Raw genomic sequence first — 20,941 nt, 5'->3', positions numbered from 1 at the left:
AAGGAATTGAGTCCTGAACAACAATTTACAATAGCCTGAGATGGTTAAGCATCACTGGGCATTAGAGCCACCTTGCTACTATGTTTTACAGCCCTTATGGATCTTAAATAGGCTTAGGAATGCCAAGCAGAGTTTTGGAGAAAGGGGTAGTAGTAGTATCTTTTTTCTCCAGTTGTGGGTCTTGAACTCGGCCTGGGCGCTGTTCCTGAGCTGCTTTTGAAGCTCAAGGCTAGCATTCTACCACTTGCGCCTCAGCACTGGGTCACTGCCACTTGCGGCTTTTTCTGTTTAAGTAGTATTGAGGAATCAAACCCAGGGCAAGCACTAAACACATTCCCAGCCTAGAAATACTATCTTGTCAGTAGCTAGACCCTCTGCTCATCTTTTAAGATACCTGTAGTTAATTTTTGTTGATTATGGTACGTGAACTCAGGGCCTGGGTGCTGTTCCCAAGCCAATGTGGTCAAGGCTAACACTACCACTTGAGCTGCAGTGCCACTTCAGTTTTGTTTTTTGTCAGTTGTGGGTCTTGAACTCTGGGCCTGGGTACTGTCCTTCAGCTCTTCAACTCAAGGCGAGTGTTCTACCACTTGAGCCACAATGCCACTTCCAGTTTCCTGTGATATGAGTCTCATGGACTTTCATGCTCAGGCTGGCTTTGAACTGTGATCCTCAGATCTCAGCCTCCTGAGAGTAGCTAAGATTTCAGGCATGAGCCACCAGCACCTGCTCGCCACTTCAGTTTTTTGAGTGGTTGATTGGAGATAAGAGTCTCATGGACTTTTCTGCCTGGGCTGGCTAAGAACTGTGATTCTCAGATCCCAGCCTCCTGAGTAGGTTTAAAGGTGTGAGCTACCAGCACCCAGCTCCTGCAGTTAATTTTAACCATCAAAGGTAAATTTCTAGCTGACAGTACCATCTGTAATCCCAGCACTTAGGAATTTGAAGCAGGAGGTTTATGAGTTTAAGACCAGCTTGGGCTAGTGAAGTGAGATTCTGTGTTCAAAACCATTTTCTGGTCTTCCTTACTATATAGTTAGAATTGCACTAATAGCCTAAATTCTATTAGTGGGTATCTCATGGGCTGCAGACCAGGCAGAGACTGGGAGAAAGCCCTGCAGCTTCAACTCAGCCAGGGGCCACTGTCCCTGAGCTCTTAAACCCTACCACAATCATGGACTTGCCCAGGCTGGCTTTGAACCAATCCTCAGATTTTAGCCTCCTGAGTTGTTAGGATTACTGGCCATAGGCACCCTACATGAGTTGTTTCTTTCCAGTTTAGGGAAAGTAACAATATCATAAACCCCATCACAGAAGCACCTGTGGCAGTGCAGGTTGGTTGATTTTCAAGTTGGGGGGATGAGGAGGAGCAGTAAACATTATGAAAGAAAACCACAGAGAATTAACCTGTGATGCTGAAGCTGCAAGAATGGAAGGCTGTTTCTAGGTAAGTCCAGAAAGCTCAGTCAAAGGGTATTTCATCCAAATTCACTACATAAGCATTTGAATTTATCTTAAGTACTGATAGCTTATGTTATTACTATGTGCCAAGTACGGCCAAAAATAATTTACATTTGGCTATTATTATCCTGTGAGGTAAGTATCAATTATTAAGGCGATATTATGAGATAAGTCTGTTAGATGAAGGAATGAGGCACAGAGACGTTAGATCAAACAGTGACTGAACAGTATAGGTAGGATTTGAACCTGGGCCGACTGGCTTCAGGATCCATATTTGTGATGGCTGTATTAGACTTCCAGTCATTTGGGCTGTTTAGTAATCTAGGAGAGACCCTTAAAAGAAATTGACTGCACAGGATGCCTCTAGTCCTAGCTACTAGGGAGGTACCGTTGAAAGGTCACTTGATCTGAGGAAGACCAGCTTGAGCAGCAATCCTAGATGCTCAGAGCTGAGATCTGAGAATCCAGTCAGCCCAGACAGGAAAGTCCATAAGACCCTTACCTCCAGTTAACCATCAAAACCAGAAATGGAGCTGTGGCTTAAGTAGTAGTGTGCTAGCCTTGAGCAAAAGAAGCTTCGGGACAGAGCCCAGGTCATGAGTTCAAGCTGCAAAACACGCATCAGAGTTAGATTGAGGTTGGTGGGTTGAAAATGAGTAAAAGGTTGCAACCACTAGCCCAGCAAGTGGAAAGTATTCAGAAACAAAAGGTAGCAATGTCGATGGGAAGAGCAAACTGTAAGAGATTTAAAAGGTTATTTTAAATCACACTAGAGGAGTAAAGTGGCTGTAAATGAAAGACACTCCTCGATCTCTTAGCACAGAGCTTTCCTGTAGTGGAAATGCTACCTGTTTGACAGCTCAATCTTAGTAAGTAAGTGGCAGTTCTGACACTTAACACTGCCACAGAGGAACTTTGGTGCCATCTGTTGGCTATATACCTCAACACTTCCTCCTGGATCTAGTCCCTTTTATTCATCTAGATTCTTTTTTCTTCTTCTTCTAATTTTGGAATTTAAGCTTTTTCTGTTGCAAAGGTCATAAAGGACGATCACAGCTTAGAGCTTGTCTCCCTTTACTTCTGAGATGTCGCACATGGAAATCCTGGTTTTGTCACCACTCCTCACACACTGCACAGGCACCTTGTAGTCTCTGAAGCTTTCCGTCCATAAGAAGTAGCATCTATCTTCATTGGTCCTTATTTGCATAGTATTTCTAAACAGTTTTACCCATTCTACTGGATAACTTCCCTCTATAAATTTGCACTAGAGTTTCAAGTCTCCTGGCACTCTACCTTTCTATTGATTTTTGATTTGTCTTTCTAATGTGGCCTTTTGCAAAATTGCTCCCTAAGTAGCACAAATCTGCTTTGAGAGATCTTCCTCATTCTTTTTTATTTATTTTTTACTTTTATTTTATTTTTGTGTCAGTCATGGGGCTTCAACTCTGGGCCTGGGTGCTGTCCCTGAGCTCTTCAGTTCAGGCTAGCACCCTATCACTTGAGCCACAGTGCCACTTCCGGCCTTTTCTGCGTATGTGGTGCTGAGGAATCAAACTCAGGGCCTCATGCATGCAAGGCAAGCACTCTACCACTGAGTCACCTTCCCAGACCCCTCATTCTTTTTTTTAACAGTTCTGCCTTCCTCCATAGTGTGGATCAATCTATCTAGTCCTTTCAACTATTTCATTCCTTTGTTTTGTATCTCCTTACAGTGCTGGGAGCAAACCTAGGCCCCTGTGTATGTTAAACATTGAGCTGTATCCCCAGCCCAACTATCTCACTCTGGCTGTATTTCCAATCTTTGTTAATACAGATAATGGCCCATCATGTTCAGAAGGCAGATTTCCTCTGTAATTATAAGGATATCTATGTTTGGTATTATATATGTTAAAATGTTTAAGGAGGAAGATACTACTTGTATTGATTTTTCTTAAAGATACTATACTTCTGATCATTTTGAATTTCATGGAGCAATTTACGAAAAATCAGGTGAGTTCAGGCTGCTGGCTTGACAATATAATGTGGTTATATTAGTTCTTGGAACAGAGTGATCGATAACACACACACACACACACACACATACACATACACACACACAGCTCTGCTTTACTCACTTTTTTTTTTTTTTGGGGGGGGGGTCTGGTCGTGGGGCCTGAACTCTGGGCCTGGGCACTGTCCCTCAGCTCTTCAGCTCAAGGCTAGCGCTCTACCACTTGAGCCATAGCGCCACTTCCGGCTTTTTTCTTTTTGCTTATATGGTGCTGAGGAATCGAACCCAGGGCGAACCACATATCTATAGCCTCCCTTGTAGTTGGTATGACAGGTGTGTACCACCACACAGTTTACTGGTTGAGATCTTACTCTTGATTCTCCTGACTTCTGCCTCCTGAGTAGCTGGGATTACAGGCCTGAGTCTCTGTGCCTGATGATTTATTTTTCTTTATTTGGACAGGTCACCAAGGACTTTGAGAGCAGATTGACTTAATTGTATTCTTTAGTCAATCCTTTCTTTTTTTTTGGGGGGGGGGGGGTCCGGTCATGAGGCCTGAACTCTAGGCCTGGGCGCTGTCCCTCAGCTCTTCAGCTCAAGGCTAGCACTCTACCACTTGAGCCACAGTGCCACTTCCGGCTTTTTTCTTTTTGCTTATGTGGTGCTGAGGAATCGAACCCAGGGCCTCATGCATGCAAGGCAAGTGCTCTACCACTGAGCCACCTTCCCAGCCCTAGTCAATCCTTTCTTTAAACATCTTTTGAATAACTTCCCTATTCCAGCCCTTGTGATGTGAATCTGCACCTGGAAAGGCAACTAGGATCTAACCTGGTCTAAGGAGTGCTTTAGAGATAAGGAGAAGGTAGCAGAAAGTGTCCCAGGAGCAGAAAGGCCAAGAAGTCCTCTCCTTAAGACACTGGACTTACTCTGATTTGGAGGTTCCACACAAACTGGATTCCACAAGATGGAGCCAAATCATAAACCACTGACAGCAATATCCTAAGCCATGGTCAGAGGAGCACAAGAAGTGACTCTTCCTCCACATGCATGGTCTCCTCCTTGGAAAACTTACCAAGTAGTTAAAGAGAAATAAGAGCCTGAGAAAAAGTACTCAACCAAGGACATGCATCTGTCTACAAAGATAAATAAAATAATATGAGAGACGAGGGACAGGAGGTAGGTGGTTGACTATGCAAAGCTGGTCAGGGAAGCCTGTTGGAATTTGTACCACAGGAGTATAAATGGATAAGTTGGAGGCATTCATGTCAGCATCTTGGGCAGGAGGATTCCAAGGAAAGATCATGGCGGTTCATAAAAAAAGTGGAGGGAGGTCAAGTGGGAGAGACAGGCATATCCATATAATATATTCTTGCTAGCTAGGCTGGGGTTTAGATTATGTGTGTGTGTGTGTGTGTGTGTGTGTGTGTGTGTGTGTGTACATATGCTGGTATTGGTCTTGGGGCTTGAACTCAAGGCCTGGGCTCTGTCCCTGAACTTTTCTGGTCAGAGTTGGTGCTCTACCACTTGAAGATACAGCTTCATCTCTAGCTTTTTTGGTGGTTAATTATAGATAAGAGTCTCAGGGACTTTTCTACCCAAGCTGGCTTTGAACTGTGATCCTCAGATCCTAGCCTCCTAAGTAGCTAGAATTATAAGCATGAGTCACTGGTGCCCAGCTAGATATGTTTGAAACAAGAAAGTGAACAAGAGAAAATACATAAATTATACAGGCAGAAGTAAAAATCTCTTCAAGCCGGGCGCTGGTGGCTCACGCCTGTAATCCTAGCTACTCAGGAGGCTGAGATCTGAGGATCGCAGTTCAAAGCCAGCCCGGGCAGGAGAGACCGTGAGACTCCTATCTCCAATAAACCACCAGAAAACCGAAAGTGGCGCTGTAGCTCAAGTGGTAGAGCGCTCGCCTTGAGCTGAAGAGCTGAGGGACAGCGCCCAGGCCCAGAGTTCAAGCCCCACGACCGACCAAAAAAAAAATCTCTTCAGTTGTTGGACATCCGATAGCAGTAAAATCCATGAGACTCTTATCTCCAAAAAGCCAGAAGTGGAGCCATGCCTCAAATAGTAGAGTGCTAACCTTGAGCAAAAAAAGCTAAGGGATATGACCCAGACCCTTAATTCAAGCCCCAAAACCAGCACATGCATGCATGCACACACACATATACAAACAACTCTTTAGTGATTCTGTAACCTGGCCATTTTGCAGCTTCACACCATTTCCTGATGTCCTTGCTGAAGCCTCAACAGAAATTAATTTGCCAAAGGGGGTGAACTCTCCTCGTAGACCTTTCCTAGCAGTGCTGAAGGTCATTGCATTTGCTCTGTGCAGTGCTAAACAGAGAGCAATATGGATTCTGGCACTAGAGAGACCTTCCCAACCTCCACTTAGTGATCTGACCTTGGCAAGTTAAGTAATCTGAATGTCAGTTTCTCCTCCATAAAATAAGGATAATTATATTCAACTTGCAGATTTGTTGTAAGGAAGAGAGAAAATATTGCAGTCATAGCTGAATAATGCTTTTCTTTGATCTTCTCTTATATTGGGGATTGTGATACAAGGCCCTAGCAGATGTCCACCTATTAGGCCCTTCCTCTTTGAATTTCCTGAAGTCCAGTGCATGCTTGACATTATGTCCCAAATATACTAAAAAATAATTAAAAAGTGCAAGAGGGTGCATGCCTTGGAATACAGTAAGACAAAGCAGAGAGGGAGAGGTCCTCCCAAACTGAAGAGGGCACCATGGTCTGTGTGTCCTAAGAGAATCCTGCTCCTTGTAGCACCAAAGGTAGATAGGGAGGCCTCCAAGGGAGAAGGAAAGAGGCAGTGGTGTGCTTCTTTGTAGACACTGAATCACCCCTTACTATAGATTTCCCTGCCTGAGGCCTGAGCTAAAAGCAACCAAGCTGCTACTTAAAACCACTGAGATGAAGACCCAGCATGCCTCACTGCTTAAGTAACCATCAATATGCTTGAATAACCAATCTAGACTAAGGCAGGAAGGAAGAGACTTTCCCAGGGCCTCAGCACTATGTCAGGGCAAAGGCCCTTTGAACAACCTTGAGGAAGAGAAACACTAAAAAAATGACTGAGATCAAATTTAAGTCAGCCTCATTGTTAGGATAGGGAGGAAATTTTGAATCAAGTTTAAGATTATTATATTTTTCTTTTTTCTTTCTTTTTTTTCCTCTCTCTCTCTTTTTTTTTTTTTTTTGGTCGGTCATGGGGCTTGAACTCTGGGCCTGGGCACTGTCCCTCAGCTCTTCAACTCAAGGCTAGTGCTTTACCATTTGAGCCACAGTGCTACTTCCAGTTTTCTGGTGGACTTTCCTGCCCAGACTGCCTTTGAGCCATGATCCTCAGATCTTAGCCTCCAGAGTAGCTAGGATTACAGGCATGAGCAACTGACACCTGACTGTATTTTTTGCTGATGGTACTAGAGTTTAAACTCAAGACCTCATGCTTGCTGGGCTGCTGCTCTACCACTTGAGCCATACCTCCATCCTTGTCTTTTGCTGGCTATTTCCGCCCAGATGTGTATCTGAGTCTCAATCCTCCTACCTTAGGCTCCTTGTCATTGCTAGGATCACAGGCATATTGACACCACATCCAGCTTCCCTCCGTGAAGATGAAGTCTTTTGATCTTTTCTGCCTAGAGTGGCCTTGAACCAATATTCTTGCATTCTCACTCTCCCAAGTAACTAGGATTACAGGAAATGAGCCACTGACACCTGGCAGGTTTAAGATCATTTTTTTAAATTTTTTTTATTTTTTGGGTCCAGTCGTGGGGCCTGAACTCTGGGCCTGGGCGCTGTCCCTCAGCTCTTCAGCTCAAGGCTCGCGCTCTACCACTTGAACCACAGCGCCACCTCTAGCTTTTTTCTTTTTGCTTATGTGGTGCTGAGGAATCGAACCCAAGACCTCAGGCATGCAGGGCCAGCGCTCTACCACTGAGTCACCTTCCCAGCCCCTAAGATCATTTTTTTTAAATATACTATTTCTTGCACTTGATATACTACACTCTAATTTTCTTAGCCCAAAAGATGCAAAGCTATTACACAAAAAAGCATTTGCTACAAGACCTGGTGTGTGTGTGTGTGTGTGTGTGTGTGTGTGTGTGTGTGTGTGTGACGTGCATACGCAGTAAACAATATCAAATGTTATTGAAACTAACTTCAGCGCTAGGATGTAGCTCAGTGGCAAAGCGCTTGCCTAGCAAGTGCAGTGTCCTGGGTTCGATCCCCAGTACCAAAAAAGAAAAGACAAAAAAAAATTCAGTTAAAAAAAAAAGAAACTAACTTCAAAGCAGGGAAAGCAGGCTGGATTTGAAGCAAGTAGAATAGTATAACCAGAATATGCCAAGTATTGGAAATAGACAAAGTTCCCTTTTTCTAGAGCTATAGTAGTGTTAAGGACAGATACATACATACATAGTCCTGACACATGGAAAAATCTAGTATTTCCAGAGCAAGAATGGGCAAACTAAGTATGGTAATTCACACCTGTAATTCAGTCTAGTCAGGAGGTGGAGGTAGGAGAATTATGGTCCAAGGCCAACCCCAAACAAAATGCAGATCCTATCTGAAAAATAAACTAGGGCAAAAGAGCTAGGGACATATGGTAGGCAAGTGGTAGAGTACTTGCCTAGTAAACACAAGTCTTAAGTTCAAATCTCAGTAGCAACACACACACACACCCCAGAAGATGGGGAGGGGAAGGGAAGGAGGAGGGAAGGAGCAGAATATTAAGGTTGGAATCAGAAAGACTTCATAGAAGTGACATTTAAGTGGATCTTGGGAGATTCAGGTAGAATCTTGATTAGTTGGCAAAGATGGCAGATGTTGCATAGAGAATAGTTTGTACATGGGCAGGACACAAGCATACACGGAAAAGTTTTGTGTGATTTAAAGTTTGTTTTCAAAGGAGCCACTAGGTTAAAGAGACACAGCAGAGACAATTTGAGGAAGATTTTCACCCCATCCATAATGGAGTGCGCTTATAGAGGAATGTATAACAGGAGGTGGGGGAAAAAAGAAACAGAAACATCCTTCAAGCTTCCAGAGAAGGAAAGAAACAATAGATTTATACAAAGTTCTAGGACTAAATGTCCTTATTTTTTAACTTTGTAACAATAGCACTGGAAGCTAAAAGACCATGGGAAAATGTTATAGACGTTCTGATAGAAATTATTTCCATTCTTGGGTTTTATGCGCATATACACTGTTGTTTAAAGCTTGCCTTATTCACCCTTTCAGAAAACGAAAGGATATATACGAAGAAGAGTAAGTAATGGGTACAAAAAACAGAGATCCACGAGCCCAAGATTGTGTTAGGAGTCCAGTCACAGACCACAGCCTAGGCCAGAATGGCAGCATCTGACCCAGCTGGACATATTAAAAAAGCAGAGTCCCTGTCACCATCTCTACTCCCCACAGAGATCCTAATTCCATACTTTTGGGTGATATTTGTATTAAAAAAAAAAAAAACTCAAGTGATTCTTACGTGCATTTCAGCTTGAAAACCACTCGTCTGTATTATACTCTTGGTAACTGACATGAATTACCTTGTGTAGTTACTTATCTTCTTATGTGGTTTGGTTTTTTTGTTTTGTTTTGTTTTTGTTTGTTTGTTTTGTCAGTAGTGGGGCCTGAGCTCTGGGCCTGGGTGCTGTCCTTCAGCTCAAGGCTAAGCACTCTACCACTTGAGCCACAGTGCCACTTACAGCTTTTTCTGCTTAGGAATCTAACCCCAGGCCTCATGCATGCAAGGCAAGCACTCTACCACTGAGCCACCTTCCCAGCCCCTCCTTATGGGTTTTAATATTTGTTCACAGTTAACTGAAATCTTCCTGGCCCCCCTCCTTTTTTTTTTTCTTTTTTCAGTTGTAGGACTTGAACTCTGGGCCTAAGCACTGTTCTGAGTCCTTCAGCTCAAGCTGAGCACTCTACCATTGAGCCACAGTGCCACTTCTGTTTTCTGAGTGGTTTATTGGAGATAGAGTCTCACGGACTTTCTTACTCAGGCTGGCTTTCAACTGCGATCCTCAGATCTCAGCCTTCTGAGTAGCTAGGATTACAGACATGAGACACCAGTGCCCGGCTCCAGGCCCCATTTTTAGATAGTGCTCAGGTGAATTCATTAGACCTTGTACCGAGGGCACAAGAAAATTTCCAAGTCTACTCTGCTGCTCTCCTAATACGATTAACCCTATTGAGGAAAATCTTGGGTGTCACTTTGTCATGCCTGAAATTCAAAGATGATTTCGTAGGTCATAACTGGATGCCAGTGGCCTCTCCGCTCAGATCACATCCAGACACAGGTGACATTCCCATGAACCTTTTCTCTCCCTGGTACCCTACATAACTGTTACTTGTTGGAGAAGTTGTAATAAGTAAGACACTCTGCATCACTTTCAGAGAAAGCTGAATTCAGGAGAAAGATTTCATGAAATTCTTGAAAAACGGCCCATGGACAAAGAAGCACACAACAGATAAATTCAATATGACACAACTACACTGTCTAGAAGAAGGCCGCCAACAGAGTCATGCTCATACATTATTACCCACACGTCCTCTTAGGATCCCAGCATCCCTCACACCTGGGAGCACAGGCCTAGACACAGTAAAAAGCGCACACATCATTAGAAAATGTAGGGTTATTGTCCAGCATTTTGGATAAAGCAAAAACAACTGGGGCTTGGAGTAGGAAGGGAAGCTGAGTGCGCCCCCAGCATCCCACTGTAAGTACTGGAGCCAAAGAGGAGGGGATCTACAGGACAGAAGTTGACACCATTCAATGCCCGTGCTGTGAGGACGTACTCAGTTCACTGTGGTGCTGAGCATGCAAATGTGGCCTGAAACCTTTGAGGTATCCATGGATCATTTCCCATGATCTGCTTCTCTCCAAGAGCTCATCACCTAAAGTAGAAAAACACCTAAGACCAACTTCGTTCAAGCTTACAATTCTGGATCCTCTTAGTGCCCACCTCCTCCCCCCCCAACTTACTTCTTCACCTCATTTTCTGCTTTTCTATTTCCTGTCCAATGCCTGTCTCCACCACTCTTCCCCAATCATTCTCTCCCCCTCAGAATCTCTGACACTTCAGTCCATCCTATTCTGAGTTGCCCACCTTTTTCCCCTCCACCCCCTCCTAGAAAAGTAATGCCACACTTCAGGCTTCTATACCTGTGAGCATCAGCCATAGTGGTGCCTGAGGATGATGAGGATGGTACCCATGAGGAAGCCCATAACACCGATGGCCAAGCCTAGGGCAAATACCAAGGTCTCCATGGTATCTGGTGGTTGGGTAGACACCTGAGGCTCTGGAAGAGAAAGGAAGGTCAGGAGGCTGGGAAAAGAACTGTAGAGTAAAAGAAATATAGAACTGGGCACTGGTGGCTCACACCTGCAATCCTAGCTTCTCAGGAGGCTGAGATCTGAGGATCACGGTTCAAAGCAAGCCTGGGAAGGAAAGTCCATGAGACTTTCCAATTAACCATCAGAAAACAGGAAGTGGTGCTGTGGCTCAAGTAGTAGAGTGCTCGCCTTGAGCTGAAGAGCTGAGGGACAGCGCCCAGGCCCAGAAGACCGGCAAAAAAAGAAAAAAGAAATGCAATATGGATTAGGGGTGTCTCCCTACCCCAGTGCTTGAGGAGAGGCTTGTCCAGGCCCCAGTGCTCCACCTTGCAGTCATAGACGTCCTCCAAGGAGGGCACGAAGGTCAAGTAATGGAACTTTCGGAACAAGTGGTCAGGCTGAGAATAGAAGCTGGTCTGGGCCACTCCCTCGGTGATGGCTTGACCATTGCGCAGCCAGGTGATGTCGATCACAGGGGGGAAGATGTTGTCCACAATGCAGATGAGAAGATTGGGCTTGCCCAGTTCCACTCGAAACTTGGGAAGAACGGTCACCCTTGGAGGCACTAGGAGGAACAAGGCTCTGAATTCCACAGGCTCACCCCCATTACATCTGGGCCTCGCAAGGCTCAGGATGAAGGGGTACTTCCTCCCATTTAGCTTTCTGCAGACAGGAGGTGCTGGGGATGTTAACCATGGGGGCAGGAAAGAAGGAGACAGCGGGAAAGGAGACTGGGGAGGAAGAGGGACATCAGCTAATCTCTGGGGGGGGTGTCCAGGTGCCTGGTCCCAAGGGGATCTTGCCTCAAGGAGAAAAAGGGTGCTGAGGGGGGACTGGGCAAGAATGTGGCAGAGTTGGGGGGAGCTAGGTGGAGGAAGATACTTCTTTGGGCCTCCCCTGCCTGGCTGGGTGGGGGCAGAGGGAGGGTCAAGTACCACTGATGGCTCTGGTTCTGTTGGAGCGTTCCACTAAGGTATCCAGATGGACTTTGATCATGGCGATGCTGGTCAGCCCACCCTGTGGGTCGAAGTTCATGAAGTCACCAAACTCAGGCAGCCGCCACACTGCCTCTCTATTCTTCCAGTCCACAGAGAACAGTTGTTCGCCATCAAATTCATGGGCAAACTGGCCTGAGGCACCATAAGACTGGTAGAAAGCTGGTCCATAGGAGCCCATGTGATCAGCTGTGTTGAGTGAAAACAGGACCAGGGAGAGAGAGGAGAAAAGGGTATCACTCAGCCGTGATAGGTGGTGTGTTTGTTGAGTCTCAGCCTGGGCCACGTCCAGGGGTCACGTGTGGAGGCTGAGTCCGTTCTGACACTGGCCTGGCCCTCACAGAGCAGAGGAGCTGCAGTGGGAAGGGCTGGAGAAGATGGAGGCACCAGGCACATGCCCAGAACACCAGAGCCAACCCAGGCTGGGAAGAAGACGAGCTGCCTAAGATGGGGCTCCCAAAGTTAGGTCATCGTCATGAACAGCCTCTCTGGCTGTGCTGTCAGGTCCTGTGTGAGAGACAGTGAATGGGGGAGGGGGAGGGTTGACAAGGAAATGACTAAAGGCAGGCACAGAAGCAAAACTTTCAGGACAGAGATGCACCTTAAGGGAGGGAAGAAAAATAGGTGATGACTGACAGGAACCCTAAGGAAGTTCTGTGACACACAGAGACTGGAGGCTAGGAAAATGTGGCCTGAGGTATTAGGAAGTGCACGGGAGAAGAGGCCGGGACTTCAAGGCTCATGCCCCTACCCTTCTATCTCAGACGGTGTGTACTGAAAATTTCTTAACCCATCACCAAGTGCTCAATTTCCTAAAAATCAGAAGTTAGATTTTAGTTGTCACATTGCTTTTTATTTTTTTGGCCAGTCCTGGGGCTTGCACTCAGGGCCTGAGCACAGTTCCTGAGCTTCTTTTGCTCAAGGCTAGCTAGCACTCTTCCACTTGAGCCACCGCGCCACTTCTGGCCTTTTCTGTTTATGCGCCACTTCTGGCCTTTTCTGTTTATGTGGTACTGAGGAATTGAACCCAGGGCTTCATGTATGCTAGGCAAGTACTCTACCACCAAGCCACATTCCCAGCCCCTCAGATTCCTTCATAAATCTTTTTTTTTTTTTTCAGTTGTGGGGCTTGAACTCAGGGCCTGGGGACTATCTCTGAGTTCTTTTTTTTTTTTTTTTGCCGGATATGGGGCCTGAACTCTGGGTCTGGGTCTGTGTCTGGGCGCTGTCCCTCAGCTCTTCAGCTCAAGGCTAGTGCTCTACCACTGGAGCCACAGTACCACTTCCGGCTTTTTCTGTTTATGTGGTATTGAGGAATCGAACCCAGGGCCTCATGCTTGCAAGGCATGCACTCTACCGCTGAGCTACCTTCCCAGCCCCATCTCTGAGCTTTTTTGCTCAAGGCTAGTGCTCTAACATTTTGAGCCACATTTCCTTGATCAGATTCCTTTAGACTTTAGATCTCTGAAGTTATTTAGTGTTCTTGGACTATTATATGCCAAAAACAATGAACAAACTAACAAACAAAAAACAAACCAAGTGTGGACATGCACACCTGGAGTTCATATCTAGACAGAATAGTAAATTCTGTGATGGAGTTGCACTAACAGGGTACATTGTGAGCCAGGAAGAGGTAGAGAAATCAGAGTGCTTCCAGCTGTAGCAGGTAATGGGTTTCAGAGAAGAGGAAAGAATGAAGAGTCTGAACACAAACTCCAGTAGAATGATTGGCTGAGCAGCCCCTCTGTTTAGATCCAGAATAGATGTGGTAGAGGTGAAAGGGCTGTGGAGTCTCTAGGTGGAGCAAGTTGTCCATAAACCAGAAAGAGAAAGGAACAGCCCTCTGTGCTGTATCCCTAAGTCCCTCTTCCCAGGGGCCCTCAGCACTCACCTGTGATGACCCCAGCTTCCTGGGGGCTCAGGAAAGTTATCAGCATGAACAGTCCTGGGATCAAACCCACAGAGAGGGCCATTGCCCTCCTGGGTTTTAACCAAGTCAGTCTTAGGCTCTGTTGAAGGGGAAAGGAACAAGATGGAGGTAAAGAACAGACCCTTGCTCTATGTAGCCAATCAGAGCAGTTCTCTGACTTCACGTGTCTGTCTCTGGGTAAAGAAGCACACAGCCTGGGCCTGAAGGTAGAGGAACTTGCTGGGACACCTGCACTGGAGGCTTGGTACATAGGGGTGACGAAAAGTTCCTGCTTTGGGAGATGGGAGGATGTGGGTCAACAGTCACTACCTCCACTGAGGAGTCTCTAGAAGGAGATGATAGACCTTCAAAACACCAAATGTCGGAACAGTGGCAAAGCCTTTCTATATCTGATAATGTTATATAGGAAATCCTTCTTCCCCTAAAAGTTTCTGTGGATAAATTTGGAGTTAAGAAAAAAAAGAAAAAAGAAGAAGAAGCTGGGTGCCAGTGGCTCACACTTGTAGTCCCAGCTACTAAAGAAGCTGAGATCTGAGGGTTGGGGTTCAAAGCCATCCCAGGTAGAAAAGTCCCTGTGAAACTCTTTTTTTTTTTTTGGGGGGGGGGGTGGGTCCGGTAGTGGGACCTGAACTCTGGGCCTGGGCGCTGTCCCTCAGCTCTTCAGCTCAAGGCTAGCACTCTATCACTTGAGCCACAGCGCCACTTCCAGCTTTTTTCCTTTTGCTTATGTGGTGCTGAAGGCAAGCGCTCTACCACTGAGCCACCTTCCCAGACCCCCGGTGAAACTTTCATCTCCAATTAACCACTCAAAAACTGGAAGTAGAGCTGTGGCTCAAAGTGGTAGAAGACTAGCCTTGAGCAAAAGAGCTCAGGAACAGCACCCAGACTCTGTGTTCAAGCCCCACAACTGACAACAAAAACAACAGCAACAACAAAAAAAGACCTCTGGCCAACAAGGCAGTTCACACCTGTAATCCTAGCTACTCAGAGGGCTAAGATCTGAAGGTCATAGTTCAAAGCTAGCCAGGGCAGGAAAATCCCTGAGACTCTTATCTCCAAGAGACTCTTATCTCCAATAAAGCATCAACAAAGCCAGAAGGGATGTTGTTGCTCTGGTAGAAGAGCCTAGCCTTGAGCACAAAAGCTCAGTCATAGCACTCAGGCCCTCAGGTCAAGCCCCAGGACTGGCACAAAAGAAGAAGAACGAAGGAAGAAAGGGGAAGGGGAAGGAAGGGAGGGAGGGAGGGAGGGAGGAAGGAAGGAAGGAAGGAAGGAAGGAAGGAAGGAAGGAAGGAAGGAAGGAAGGAAGGAAGGAAGGAAGGAAAGAAGGAAGGAAGGGAGGGAGGGAAGGAGGAGGAGAAGGAAGAAGAGGAGGAGAGGAATGGAAGTCCAGCACTGGTGGTTCACACTTGTAATCTTATCTACTCAGGAGGCTAAGAATTGTGATGCAAAGCCAGCCTGGGCAAAAGAGTCCACGAGACTCTTATATTCAATTAACTAACAAAAAGCTTGAGTTATGGCTCAAATGGTAGAGTGCCAGACTTGAGCAAAAAAAGCTAAGGCATAGCATCTAGGCTATGAGTTCAAGGCCCTGTACAGGCACACAAAAAATAAAGATTCTTTAAGTGGCCTGCTTGCAGGGTGTTTGCAGGCTGTTATTACCTAGAGATGCACTAGAAGGCACTCTTACCCCTTCAAGGTCTCAATTCTCTTAGATTCAACAATTGTGTGTGTGTGTGTGTGTGTGTGTGTGTGTGTGTGTATCTTCTTTTACTCTTACTTTGCTTTAAGCACCATGCTAACAGCACACTGAGATCTAAGGACCATGGTTCATGGTTCAAAGCCAGGCCAGGCAGGAAAGTCCATGAGACTCCTATCTCCAATTAACCACTAGAAAACCGGGAATTGGGGCTGGGAAGGTGGCTCAGTGGTAGAGCGCTTGCCTTGCATGCCAGAGGCCCTGGGTTCGATTCCTCAGCACCACATAAGCAAAAAGAAAAAAGCCGGAAGTGGCACTGTGGCTCAAGTGGTAGAACACTAGCCTTGAGCTGAAGAGCTGAGGGACAGCGCCCAGGCCCAGAGTTCAGGTTCCATGACCGGACCCCCCCCCCCCCCAAAAAAAAAAAAAAAAGAAAACCGGGAATTGGGGCTCAAAGTGGAAGAACACTATCCTTGAGTTAAAAAGTCAGGGACAGTGCCCAGGCCTTGAATTCAAGCCCCTTGACTGACAAAAAAATCCAAGAAAGTGGATTTTATTGATGAATCATATGAATGTCTTCCTGTCTTCAATTTTCTGGGGCAATCATTACAGACATCATTACTGGACGGCCAGTGATGTAATGATCTTCCCAGAAGTTTTGAGGATTCCTGACAAGCCAGACAACTGATGACAAGTAGTCAGGAGTGGACAACGGGACCGTGGCTGGCAGTGGCTGGCAGTGATTGACAGTGGACACGTGGTTGACGTCATCCCTCGCTCCAGCCTCCTGCCCTGGCATGCTGGTGTGGGTATTTTGAGGCCAGCTCTCACCATGGCTGCTACCTTGTTGCTATTATGATCACTTTGCAGACTCTGTATATCTGCGGGGTCTGGAAGTGATCACGTCCTCTTCCATATTCTGACTTCTCTGAATCCCATACCCTTGGCCATCTCCTGGAAGAAACTGAACATTTAAGCTCAAATCACCATTAAGTCATCATTAAAATTCACAAGAGAAAGTAACTATTTGGAAATAATGCAAATGATGGTAAGATGGTAAGAAAACTTTTTTTTTCTTATCAGTCATGGGGCTTGAACTCTGGGCCTGGGCGTTGTCCCTGAGCTCCTCAGCTCAAGGCTAGTGCTCTACCACTTGAACCACGGTGCCACTTCCGGTCTCACTGACATTCCTGCCATGGCTGGTTTTGAACCACAATCCTCAGATCTCAGCCTCCTAAGTAGCTAGGATTACAGGCGTGAGCCACTGGAGGCTGGCCAAGAAAACCCTTATACTGGGCATTTGAAGGTAGTTCTTCCTTTAAAAGGCATTATTTGGGGGAGAGGGAGTACAATCATCTCTCTATAGGATAAGGCAGATTCTTTCATAATTTCTTTCCCCTTTCTTCTTCCCTTCCTTTGGAATGACATCTGGGCTACACTTAAAGACTATGGGGAACTATGCCTGGCTGATCCTCTCTGTCTGTCTCTATCTCTCCACCACCACCCCTCTGGTAGAGCACAGTCTTGAGTTGAAAAAGTCAAGCCATGAGCAAGTGACTCTGAGTTGAAGCCCCCATACTGGTACATATGCACACACACACACACACACACACACACACACACACAGATAATAATGACTCCTCAGCTATAGAAGCCAAGTCTTTCAGGATTTCAGAAACACCTTCTAGAGAAGAAAGTGCTAATGTCTGACTTTGGAAACCATGATTTTGCTACAGTTGTCAGTATTTGATGTCAGAATATTGTTTCTGCTTTAATGTTGTAATAAAAATCCTAATTTTCCCTAAGATAATGGATATATCTGGGTGAACCATTATAAAGTAACATACCAAGAAATGTGAAGGGGAAATCTTAAGACCTGTAATAAATTAATATATATTTTTTTGGGGGGGGTCCGGTAGTGGGCCTGAACTCTGGGCCTGGGCACTGTCCCTCAGCTCTTCAGCTCAAGGCTAGCGCTCTACCACTTGGGCCACAGCGCCACTTCTGGCTTTTTTCTTTTTGCTTATGTGGTGCTGAGGAATCAAACCCAGGGCCTCAGGCATGCAAGGCAAGTACTCTATCACTGAGCCACCTTCCCAGCCCCGAATTAATATATTTTTAAATAAGTTTTTTTATTGTGAAAATACTGTACAGAAGGGTTACAATCTCATAGCAAGATAATGAGTACATTTCTTATCAAACATTGTTGCCTCCTCCTTTGTTTTTTCCCTACCATCCCCTCCCTCCCATCTCCACAACTACATTTCCACCCCCCATAAATTAATCTATTATATTAAAATACATTCCTATGAGCATCATAGAAACATGAACTTATATTTATTAGCTTTGGGTATTTTTTGGGGGGGAGGGGTCCGGTCATGGGGCCAGAACTCTGGGCCTGGGCACTGTCCCTCAGCTCTTCAGCTCAAGGCTAGCACTCTACCACTTGAGCCACATCGCCACTTCCGGCTTTTTCCTTTTTGCTTATGTGGTGCTGAGGAATCGAACCCAGGGCCTCATGCATGCAAGGCAAACACTCTACCACTGAGCCACCTTCCCAGCCCTAGCTTTGGGTATTTTATTTGTCATGAAAAAGCACTCTAATGTATTTTCCTAAACCAAAGGTCCCTTTTTTCCTTGCAATTACTTGCTTCTCTAGACTAGGAAAGCAACTTCCAACATTATTGAAAACAGTGATTCCTCGTGCTTGCTCTAAGAAGTGTAAAATTGTTATGTAACACACCACAGTGTTTGTTAATTTTTCCCTACCCAAGAGAGGTTAGAGAGAGAAGAAGACCTTTGAATTGGGCCTTAGAAGATAAACACAAGTTTATAGCTGGAGAGAAGAGGACTGGAAAGAAGCCAAGCAAAAACATAGGTAGAGGCTAGACAGCAAGTGACAAAATAGAAACAGTTCAGTGGCCAAAGGAAATGAAGAGTTTACTCTTGAAAAACTGGCTGTTATAAAACGTGAGCACCTCTTCTGGTGGGCTAATAGTAATGGAGTTATAACTTCTCTATAATGAGAAGTAGATGCCATTTTTGTTTTGGAGCCAAGATGGATACTGGGCTAATTGAGAAGACAGGCATTAGACTGAGTTGGTAGATGGATGGATGGATGGATGGATGGATGGATGGATGGATGGATGGATTACCCCATCTCCCTGTCATTGTCCCAAACCTTATTACCCTCCTGACATTTCAATCACCTTCCACCCAAGCAGTTTCCCTAACGCAGTGCCTACTTGCTGCCAGGCACTTCATAGGAACTTGGTCTGCTGGACACAGGTGATGCTCTTGGATCCACACTACCCATTGGCCCATTAAAGAATAAAGAAAGTTTTCTGTTGAAGAAGTAAATGTTTCCCCAGAAATCTTACACAGTACAAAGTTGACTGTTCTGCTTTCACTTTCCAGTCTTGAGCAAAGTAGCCCAGAAGGCCACACCCCTTCCTGAAACTACTTCCTCCTTTCGCAGAACCTAGAGTCAGACTCCCTGCAATGTGTTCTTTTCTTTTCCTTTTTTTGCCAGGGCTTGAACTCAGGGCCTGCATGCTGTCCCTAAGCTCTTTTGTTCAAGGCTAATGCTGTGCAACTTAGGCCACAGCTCCACTTCCAGCTTTTTAGTGGTTAATTGGAGAAAGAGTCTCACAGATTTTCCTGTCCAGTTTGGCTTTGAACTATGATCCTCATATCTCAGCCTCCAAAGTAGCTAAGAGATTATAGGTGTGAGCCGCCAGCACCAAGTTTTGTGAAGAAAAACAAAAACAAACAAACAAACAAAAAAAACAGGTCTCCTTTTCTTGGTAGAAATTATCTCTATTATTGCTCTAAGTTTTTACACTTTTTGGTTCATATAGTTTTTCTAAAAGGCAACCTCCCTAAGGGGGCTAGGAAAATTGTTAGTAAATAATCAAAGATAGAGCAAAAAAAAGAATAGAACTGTCCTAAAGGGTTTCATTGCTGATTTAAATAAATTGTGGCAATCCTTTGCTAGTCCTCTGCAGAAGAAGTGATTTATTTTTATTTATTTATTTATTTTTGTCAGTCATGGGCTTGGCCTCTGGCTCTCAGCTCTTTAGCTCAATGCTAACGCTCTACCACTAGAACCACTTCTGGTTTTCTGGTGGTTTATTGGAGATGAGTCTCATTGATTTTCCTTCCAGCGCTGGCTTTGAACGATGATCTTCAGATCCTGAATAACTAGGATTACAGGCATGAGCCACCAGTGCCTGGCTCTTCTGGTCTCTTTTTTATCCTAGTATAGACTCCAGCTCTGATTGAAAGAGCAAGTTGGGCCTTCCACCCCACAAGCCTCAATAGTATTTCTATCAGCCCTGAGGCATCAAGATGTCTAGACTCCAATGATTGGGAGTTTAGGAAAGGTGTAAGTGGGTGTGACCCAACTGATAAGAGTGCTGTACTGTCCGTTGCCGGTGGCTCACGCCTGTAATCCTAGCTACTCAGGAGGCTGAGATCTGAGGATCGCGGTTCAAAGCCAGCCCGGGCAGGAGAGACTGTGAGACTCCTATCTCCAATAAACCACCAGAAAACCGGAAGTGGCGCTGTATGTAGCTCAAGTGGTAGAGCGCTCGCCTTGAGCTGAAGAGCTGAGGGACAGCGCTCAGGTCCAGAGTTCAAGCCCCAGGACTGACAAAAAAAAAAGAGTGCAGGACTTCCTTACCACAGTGAATTCAGTCCTTAACAAATGAACTGCCATCAGTGTCCGGTGCTGTGAATTAATCAGGCCTAGCAGCATGGATCTTCCATAAGCACCAGCTGACAAGAATATGAGCATTCTCCTTTTTCCTTTGGTAGGAGGGAAGCAAGATTTAAATTTGGACAAGTCCTTAAAATGATTTCTGATCCTCCCAAAAGTTGAGCCTGGTATTTAAATAGGCAGCTGTCAGATAACCAGAATCTACCTTTGGAGTTTAAAATGTGTCGTGGGGCGTGTACATAGTTAAAGGCAGCCCAAGATGAGCCTTTGCGCCTCAGGTATTAGAACACTGCTTGCTGCAAGGGCTCGCAGGCCTCCAAGCCTCCCTCTAGCTACTGGGTCTAATTCTTAGATAGCCCAACCCCAGTGGTTGAGGGTTGGACCCCCATGTTGGGTTAGCACTCATAGCACCAATCCTCCTCCTTTTTCACAGATGTATAACTGAAACTTGTCGTGAAGGCGGAGGCCCAGGCAGGGGCTTTGATTAGACCACCTTTTTGTTGGTGGAAAGCTTTAACAGCCTCAGAGTTTCACTCAGTCAGGGATAGGGAAGGCCCCAGTACTCGTCTCCAAATGGCCAAAGGGGACTATATAAACACATCCTGGAAATCAGATCCTGGTAGGCCCAAGAAGTCCCTTGGGGACTATGGTGTCTATGGGATGGAAAAATCTAGACTAGGAACAGTCTTACCCTCCCTCAGGGTCTTTGTTTCTCCTTCCAAAGCAAACCCCAAATAGGTGATCTTAGTCTGACATGATTGGGCTTTTTTCCAGTGACGC

The 20,941-nt window shown here is 45.5% G+C and overlaps 1 protein-coding gene across 1 annotated transcript; it reads right to left on the bottom strand.

Annotated features, from left to right (window-relative positions):
- Positions 1 to 9,956: 9,956 nt before the first annotated feature.
- Positions 9,957 to 13,851, bottom strand: LOC122111100 (HLA class II histocompatibility antigen, DO alpha chain). The gene is made up of 5 exons (XM_042683825.1): positions 13,704 to 13,851; positions 11,753 to 12,001; positions 11,101 to 11,382; positions 10,647 to 10,783; positions 9,957 to 10,378 (listed from the first exon to the last, which is right to left on the bottom strand). The coding sequence occupies exons 1-4, from the start codon at positions 13,783 to 13,785 to the stop codon at positions 10,656 to 10,658; spliced, it is 741 nt and encodes a 246-aa protein (XP_042539759.1). The 5' UTR covers positions 13,786 to 13,851; the 3' UTR covers positions 9,957 to 10,378; positions 10,647 to 10,655.
- Between the last annotated feature and the right edge of the window lie 7,090 nt (positions 13,852 to 20,941).

This window comes from Dipodomys spectabilis, unplaced genomic scaffold (assembly GCF_019054845.1).
Source record: "Dipodomys spectabilis isolate Male_0828 unplaced genomic scaffold, ASM1905484v1 ptg000085l, whole genome shotgun sequence".
In the NCBI taxonomy this organism is placed as follows: Eukaryota; Metazoa; Chordata; class Mammalia; order Rodentia; family Heteromyidae; genus Dipodomys; species Dipodomys spectabilis.
Note: the sequence above shows the minus strand (reverse complement) of the source record. Positions and strands in the feature narration are given on the sequence as shown.